General features: G+C 37.4%; 1 protein-coding gene across 17 annotated transcripts in view; it reads right to left on the bottom strand.

Annotated features, from left to right (window-relative positions):
* Window positions 1-350: 350 nt before the first annotated feature.
* The window catches only part of NRXN1 (neurexin 1), a 1,556,457-nt gene continuing 1,547,534 nt past the window's right edge, over window positions 351-9,273 (bottom strand). For 13 of the 17 annotated variants that reach the window (XM_086927741.1, XM_086927742.1, XM_086927749.1 and 10 more), the window contains one exon: window positions 351-3,426. In XM_086927741.1, coding sequence (XP_086783867.1) covers window positions 3,122-3,426 — 305 coding nt within the window. In that variant the 3' untranslated portion in view covers window positions 351-3,121. The remainder of the gene's footprint in view (window positions 3,427-9,273) is intronic. The other 4 variants (XM_086927754.1, XM_086927757.1, XM_086927755.1 and 1 more) reach the window with 1 other exon arrangement.

The raw sequence follows: 9,273 nt of genomic DNA, 5'->3' as shown, positions 1-9,273 counted from the left end.
TTGAAATTATGTTGCTGTGCTGTAACAACGATCTTTAGGAGTCAATAAAGCAATGTTAGAATACATTTCCAAAGCTCAGATTTGATACAAAGCAAAATCATAAATTCTTCACCGCATGAATGCAATGTACAATACAAGCACATACAAAAGCACAAGTTTTTATAGGGATTATTAATAATCGTAATGTGTTTATGAAGCGAAGAAAGTATCTTAGCAATTCTTTGGTGATATTTAAAATGACAAACTTTGGATTCTCTTTTTTCTGAAATAATTTTCGGTCGTCGGTCCTGTTGCTTTAAAGAAGCTAGATAGGCTGCTTCGGAGTGAAATCGAAGAATGAGAAGTCTGTTGTTTGTATTAAGAAATATTTTATTAACAAAACAGTAAATTCCACTTGCTTAGCATTTCCAGTAATGGATAAGTTGGCCTTGCAGTAAAATAAAATTGTAAATACCTATCACACAAAGCACTATAATGTTAGGGGCATCTGGCCTTTTTATTTTTTCGGGGGATGGACCATTTCACACATTACTTTAGTATTTTGTTAAGAAAGGCAACACAGTACAGTAATAGAAAAGATGCCACCTCAGTCTGATAAATTACAGTATGTTGATGGAAAACTAGGGTAGGTAGCTTGACCCCACAATGGCGTTACTTTAAATTTGCCAAATTTTGCAGCGTTGGCATATATCTGTTCATTGTATTTATGTAAAAACAAAATAACAATAATAAAAGTTGTGGATGTTAAGTATGGTAATTATATTTCCCGTTTTAAGTTTGGTCACTTGTGTTACCTAGTTAATGCAGAATTAAGCAATTTAGAAAAAAAAGCAGAGTTTGTTGGCATAAATTATGCTAGATGAATACAGAGTTCCAATTCTAAATACCCACTCTGGCCCAAACAATACACTACCGTTTAACTTCTTATTCAGTTTCACATGGTTAGTCAAATTCATAAGCAGAGTACAGGATGTGTTATATCAACATCCAACACAATTTTGAGAAGAACATGATTCAATTACCAGCTTATTATCCTCACTGCAGCCACCTGTCTCTGAGTACAGCTGTGTTGTTGTTGTGTAAAGTTGGGATTCCAGAGTCAGACAATCTGGCAAGGGACAATACCATACGTACTTTATCTCGTCGCCACATCTTCAAACACTCACAAAAATAAGAAAGCCCTTTTTTAAAAAAATACATTATTTTACTATTAAATTTGTTTGGCAATCCCTACATAATGGAAGGCTCATATCGACTACATGCATTTCATAGGTATTTTCGAGATAGCTATACCAGTTTCCTTCGTTTCCATCAGCCACAGAGATAAAAAACAGAAAAGTTGTTGCTTTGTTGCCCCTGCTGTTTAAAGCTAATTTCAAATTCATTTTTACTGTCTGTAAAGCGTGAAAATCTCTATTCCTCCCTGTAAGCCATCCAGTGAATCATTTGAATTCTCTTTGTGTATTCTCGCTCAGTCTAATGTATTATTTCTGAATTTCTCTGTAAGCAATATGTTACACGATGATTTATTGCTCTGAGCCTACTCAAACATAACTGAAACAATATATATCATTTTTAATATGAGGATATTCCAGCATGTACTCGTTGTAGAATATATTGAGTCAAATATATGCAGAACACAAGTATAGTAATTTATAACATAGTTCCAAGCCATCATACCATATTTGTTCTCTGTCATATTAAAGAATAATACTACAGAATCAACCGGTCTTAAAATACTTTGTGTTGTGGCAAAATGTGCATGTTAAAAAGTGTTCTGGTAAGCACATTTTCCACATATTATACTTTTGATGTCTTTAACAAAGAACTCTGTCTCAGTTATAGGAGGAAGAGTTTTTTGATTACAGCATTTGCATTTGTGTTTACAGAGAGCATATTCATATGGGTAGAACAGAATACTTGATTACGCTAGGTTACCTATAATGATTTTGATTAAAATAAAACTAAGAACTCAAACCTGATACTTCTTGTCAAGATAGTATTTTGGAATGTCAAACTTCACGAGTCTTACAGTACCATCCTTGATACATTAAGGGAATTATAGAGTAAAATTATTTTATATATTGATTTTTGCTTCCTGATCCTTTTCTTTCATACACAGAACTCAACAGTGATTAAAAAAGACGGCTTGAAAAGGTCAAAAAACTTTAGTTGTCTCTTATGTACATTCATACACATCCCCATCAGCATCCTCACAACAATGCAAATTAAAGTGAAAAAAAAAACGCATAATATTGGCTGGAAAAGAAAGTCTTGGTTGCTTCAGATGTCATAAAACGTCCTATACCTAGCAACACTTAGAACATTGAAGTTACCAAAAATGGCTGGAGCGAATATATTTTGCATTGTCTATACAACAGGCTATAAAACATCACTTATCACAGTCCAGAAAGCACATATAGATGTGTTTTATATAAACATATGTTGTAACATAGTAAGCGTGCATGAAAATCCTTCCAATGATTGCATCTATGCCCTCTTGTTTTCTTGTGAAAAAAGTGCCTTATAGTTTACATTTCTGAAAATAAGGCCTCCAAACTATTTTCTTCACACCAGAAAGGGGCTTCTTATTTGTACTATACAGACTTCTTCTGAAAAGCCAGCACCTTCATTGTGAATGCAAGTTCCAATCATTGGTTCATTGCACTTGGCAGCAAACTTTTTAAGTCTGCGAGTTGAGCCATGTCATATTATGAAAGTCTTATCTGGCAAAAAAGACTAACTCACTTTTCAAGAAAGTGCGAGCACTTTGGCTAATTCCAGATCCATAGGTAGCTTTTTTTGTATTGTGCCTTGATGTTGATTTTTCCTTGCTTTATGAATGCGTGGCTGTCATCATTGTCTTTTGAAAATGTTCCAGCAACATAAAGACAGGCAGAGTAAATGAAAACACTGTATAGGGAATTTTATTGGCTCCTGTTATTGAGAAACAAAAGTTCATAATGCTTGTTTTTCTTTAAAAAAAAAAAACAGTCTCCGCTCTCTGATTGCATTCCCTGTCTTCTTCTCAGTGTGCTTCATAAAAAGTAAAGTAAATCAGTTTCTATTATGTCTCTGATAAAATGGATAATTCTATACAAGAGTTAATAGGATGTTTTTATCAGACATAATATTCTTTATCCTTATTTTTCTTGTTTTTATTGGAACTTTTAGCACTGTTGGGCTGTTTTTCCTTGATGACGGCCCCATTAGACTGTGCTGAGTTACTGATGTAGTTTCGACTCTCATCAACATGGTAGGAACCTTCATCTCGGTTTCTGTACTTGTACATGGCATAAAGTAGAATGAGAATGCATAATGCTGCTGCTGCCACTATCCCAACCACCATGCCTGTTGTACTGCTGGACTCTCGAATGACTTCAGCTGAGCCAGGAAAAGATCCTCCACCTGGTCTAGTTGGATTTGCTGTGGGTAAGTCATGAAATAAGGAAGTCTTAATTAGTGATAAAGCACAATAATCAGTAAGAATAATCAGCACCACACAAAAATACATGACCTCATGAAAGTAGATCATAAAACAATGTATTAGAAATTAGGCCATGCTGTATTTGCTTACGCAGTATCTTTGAAAGCACATAATTCTTTACAGATTACAATTTAAGTTACATCACATCAGTGTAGGGCACAATGCAAATGCAATGCAAGTCAAGTGTTTTTTGTTCGCTTGCGACATAATTTTGATAGCTAATGTGAAAAGACACATACTTGGCAAGATAAGTAGAAAGAGTTGCCATAGATTTTGCTACTGCTAAAACTAATCTCCAAAAACAACCTACTTTGGGTCAGGAATATTATTCCCTTGGTCTCTAGCTTTTGATGACCACACCTATGTGAGTAACTTCCTAAATAACTACAGCAATATATTTACTAGGAAAGCGGTAATGTGCCAAATAATGATTAGTCACGAATTATTGGTGAAAAACTGAGTTCAACTCAACCTCTTTGCCTGAAATGAAAGTGTCAGGAACTATAGAGCTATGTGAAGCGAGGGCTGTCCTCTATGGTTCTGACCTCAAGTACAGACAACGGATGATACATTTAAGTTTCAGTAACATATCTAACATAATCAGGGAGATTTGGGACAGTCGGAACAATGTACAATGCCTTCATCTCACCAGAAAACCCACTCAAGCCAGTACAGTGTTACTCTGGTATATGGCTTACCACTTATCTAATTGAATGGAAGAAACCACAAATAGAGAAAAAAGGTTTGCCTTTCAAGAGCAAAACCAGGGCGGTTAATATTCTGAACACTAAAAATCTGAAACAGATGGCAGACAGGTTTACATTTGAACTTGCATTTTACATAGTGCTAAATATTACACATCTCACATTTTAAGTGCTTTATGTAACAGATGTTACTATTACACAACTCATTGTACTCAATATACCTACCTCAGAGGATAAGCCTCCCTTGTTGGGATTGAAACTCATGACCCCCTAACACAGGTTGGTCAGCACCAAACGTTCAGCTCACTTTGTCTTCAATGTGGCCTTAAATGACCCTAGTAGACTTCCACCATTTTGAGTGTTTTCAAAAACCGATGATACTATTACATCATTTTTAGTTATCCACCAGAGAGGATAAATATGCTTAGTCAGGATCAAAATTCATGAACTCCAGAAGTCTGAAGTTTCTCAGCATTTAAAGTTCAGTCTTAAATAACCCATGTAGAAATATTCAGGAAGTAAGGTGAATTCACAACCCAAATGTTCAACCAAGCAAAAATCATATTTTAAGATTCTACCTTTGCAAAGCCTTGGCCACACTCCCCCAATGATTTTCTAAAGTGTGTGAAAACAAATAGACAACTTTCATATCTGCTTTACAGCCTTACTGTATCATGCATGATACTAAAGGATGTGATGTCATTTTAACTGTAGAGCCAATAAGGAAACTGATTAGGCATACACAAATTAAGTTCATTAGAGACCTAAGTCTTATTCCAAACCAGTATTTAAACAACCTCAATGAGAGTGCTAAGATGGATAATCAGCTGTTGATGGATTTGCACTGTAGTTTTCTGAAGATTTAAAAAAAAGGCAGAACCTGTAAAAATGTGAGTGATTTGATTCATACATAGCAAAATCTGAGAAATTGTATTGTGTGGCTAAGTTATAGGGGGTTGATTTGAAGCTGATATATCACTGGGGGCTTGGTACAACTGTTTACAGAACAGGAGGCAGCATCAGGCTGGCAACATCAAGCTGGATCTGGTAACAAGTAGCTCGTCCAGAACTGGAATCAGGAGAAATAGTTTACTAAATGTCAAACCTATTTTAGGAGAAAAAGGAGACTGAGTTGAATAACCTCTCTAGTGGCAAGGGTGAGGTTTTTTAAATTAAGAAAGTAGGGTGTTTACCAGTGAGCCAAGAAACACTATTTGAATTTTAAGGATCAGAATAACATAAGAAGAGACAACCCTGCCCTGGACAATCCCAATGTTATAGACTGACTATCTTGGATTTTTGAGTACCTACCATCCAAGTGGAAATAGGTGAAAACAGTTGCATGCCTAGTTTTCCTTGGATGGTCTATTGCCAGATTCTAATGTTTTGGCTAAGGTCTTTGCGAATACCTGGAGGCTGAGGCACTTGCTTCTGTATGATGCCCTCAGTGGGGTAAGAGTGGTGTAAGCATCAACATGCTCCATTTATGAACACATTTGTAAGTTAAGGAAATAGTTTACCATCCTCAAAATGCTTTGAAGTGAAGCAATAGTTTAAGAAGAGGTTTAAGACCCTGAGATGGGAACATGGACACCTGTATAGAAAGCCTAAGCAACATGAAACAGAAGGTTAGGTTAGGGGTATTCTTGTATGATGTGTTTCAAACAATAACTTTTGATGGATACTGTGGAACTGCAAAGAGCCATTATAGGCTGTCCCTCCATTTTCACTAGACTCCGGTGAATGCTGAGATAAGGAATAATATTTACTGCATAATTTGTCAGAGTAGAGCTTGATTTGGATAAATATGAAGCAGTATCTCCAGGGGAGATACCACTCCTGCTGATCACAGGTGAACCATGTTCCCATGACCTGGATTTACCTGGTATGGTAACACAAGTCTGGAGTTTAGTGTCTGTAACAGCTGGCTGGTAAAATTGAGTATGGGTTGGCAGGGACTGCAAGAACAAGCGAAGCTGAAGCCCCCTACTTCTATGGTGTGGTAGAATGAAATGCTCCCTTATGCCCATTCACAGCCTCGCTACTCCCTAGTATGCTCTTTACCATTCCCCTGCAATTCACTATCCCACTTCCACTTTTAGTTCCCACCTGTTCAGAGCAAAAGTGGGAGCAGAATTGTCCCATGAATCCAAAATGTGCATGTGGAAATGGGCAAGTTAATTCTGGTTCTGCATGTATTAACCAGTTCTGGGGGCAATTACACTGTGCAGGAGCATAATTGCTATTTAAATTCTATGATCATTGACCCAGTAATGTAAGGTTTAAGGCATAGTGTTTAGGGGAGAGAGTGGTGAAGACTGGCCCTGAAAAGTGGAAGGATCAGCCATGTTAGAAATAAACACAATCTAGTTAGCTCAAAACACAGTTCTTAAAGAATGTCTGATCAACCCTTGTTAGCAGCAAGCTACCTACAGAGAAATGGATGTTATGGTCAGGCAGTACCAATAATATTTAAGTAAATAACCCAACACAATAAACTTGCTAAATTAATTTAGATAACAATAAAGAAAAGATGAATGAGCAAAGAGACAATAAGATTATACAAATTGGATGGGGAACAGAGATATACTTTTTTAAATTTTAATGCAAAAATCACCTAAAAAAATAATTAAAGTGGCATTGAAAAACTGTTTCCATTTGATTGAAAGCTAGGTGTTATTTCAGGCTGACCTCGATGGATCATAGGTCAAAGACAAAAAGCGGGTATTCAAGTCAGATTTTTCATCTTTGCACTCTGAAATGGAAATCAAAATCCTTCACTTAGGCAAGAGTAGAAGGAATAGCTTGGCAGGGCTCCCAAATGGCTAATTCCTTTAAAACTAGATTCCACTGAACCTGTTTTCAGTGCAGTAAAAAGTTCAGAGTGGGAAAAACTCTGTTTTCCTACCCACCTGAGTTTAGACCACCCTGGGAATGCCTCACTATGCCTCACTATGGCTGACAATGTTCCACGTATCTCAAACTGCTGGGAAAGTTCTTTTGTATCAATCCTACAGCCCTCCGGTCCTCAGGGCAGCTTTCTAGGCACATGTTCGCAGCTATCAACTGAGCCCTTACAGAGTCAGAACTCAGGAGTCATTTTGCTTTCAGTGGCCCTGGAATAGGCAAAAAGAAGGCAAACTAACTGACTCTTGAAAGCTCAAGTCCCCAGCTGCAAGGATAAGTCAAGAGTCTTTGAGTACTTGAAGCCTCTACTTTCAACTTTCAACAAGAGTTAGAAGTCTCCAGCTAGGCATTCTTCTTCGGATGTAGTTTTTCACTGTCAAGGAATGATCTGAGTATAATGTAGTGAGGTATCAGTTTTATCCTGTGCACTAGCCAGTGAGTGAACAAAATTCCAAACCCAATCCCTCAATTTATTTGCTATATGCCTACCTCTTTTTGCATCACTTTCTCTTTTCTTTACTATACAATTTCTCAGTAGTTCTATATTTAAGATGACTGAACCTTCATCCCCGTGAAGGAGCTACAAGCAGAACCTTAGCCACACAGATCATCAGATGAGCTTTTCTTCCCTCTAGCATGGTCGAAATTGTTCTCCCTTCGACTATGGTTGGGCCAAAGGGTCTAGGATGTCTTTGGAGATGATTGGGAATGGATTCTGTGAGCCACATTTTGGATCAATAAGGTAAAAGAAGTTAGAGTGTTCTTTATTCTACCAGCTATACTGTACCCCTCTCAGAAACACAAACCCTGCTATGTGGGCAGTGGTTAAAACCACATCTGCCTTTCTTGGTCCGGAGTACCAGCTTTTGTTATGGGAAACATAAGTAAATTGTTTGTGGATGTTATTCTTTGCGGGTAGAGACTCTCTAGTTTTTACAGTGAAGACTGGTGATCATCTCCAACCACAGACTGGATTTAGTACTGCAGACAAGGCACCAGCTTTGCAGGATACTCCTTCAACTACATATCTGTTGATGGATCCAGGAAATGAGTAAGTTAACAAACACAAACTTGTGTGTATGAGTATTCATAACCTTTGCATCTTTGCAAATTTCCAAGAACCTACCTTCTATGTACCTGTGGTAAATACATTTGAGTAAACAAGGTGAACTAACATAAAGTATGTATATTTTATTCACCAATCCTATGGGATTTATTGATCAAGAAAAATCTAAACAAACTGTAGGCATATGTCTATAATGCATTGATTCTAGACATCTAACTTTAAATTAGGCCTATGTCTCCGGTGGCACAAATATTGTCCTGCTGTGCACCCACTGAGGCTGGGACTACACATTTTGGACAGCAAAATGGATTGATTTGATGCTGAAGAAAAATAATGGTTATGAGTAATGGTTATGAGTACTTTTGCAGATCCTAAAGTGCTGAATTAGTTTAGGAGCACAAAGCCTGATCTGTTTCTAAAACGAAACAATTTTGAATCCATATATTTGAGGAAAGGGCTTCAAAATTCATTGAGTTATCTATTCTATTTCTAAAAATGTTGGGAGCGAGTAGAACCTGCCCAGAGGTCCATCAGAAGCAGGTGGCTGTTCTCACCTCCCCAGTGAATTTGTTAAAATGATGCTAGTGTTTGGAACAATGAGTAAGCACTTTACGCGACATGGGGTGGATGGATATAGTTGGGGAATTGTGGATTAGGACAGCTGAATATGCACTGTTGGTGTATTACATGAGGCCTCTTTTGATTTTCACTAGGGTGCTGCTTTAATACTCAATAACATCTGTCTGAAAAAAACGAGTTAGCACTTCAAAGACACTCTACCACGGTTCCCACTATGACTAAATGTAATACTGCACTAAGAACAAACCAAGTCAGAGGGTACTGTATTCAGCGGGTGCAGTAAATTTCTCTTCTTTTCAGGTTCGGCACCTGAGAGTGGGGAATAATGCCATAATATCACACCTTCATCCCCCTCACGAGCTGCAAACTTGGACTCTTGTGTGTTTGCCCGCACGCATTCAGCAAGGTATTATCTAGCCAAAATTGTGTGGATAAACAACAGTGTGAACTGCGTACACTACGTCCAATCACAATTCTGACAGAAAAGTCTGTTTGCATGAGCATTAGGAGTCGTGAAACCATTGGACTGA

The sequence above is a fragment of the Lissotriton vulgaris genome, chromosome 6 (assembly GCF_964263255.1).
Source record: "Lissotriton vulgaris chromosome 6, aLisVul1.2, whole genome shotgun sequence".
Lineage (NCBI taxonomy): Eukaryota > Metazoa > Chordata > Amphibia > Caudata > Salamandridae > Lissotriton > Lissotriton vulgaris.
Note: the sequence above shows the minus strand (reverse complement) of the source record. Positions and strands in the feature narration are given on the sequence as shown.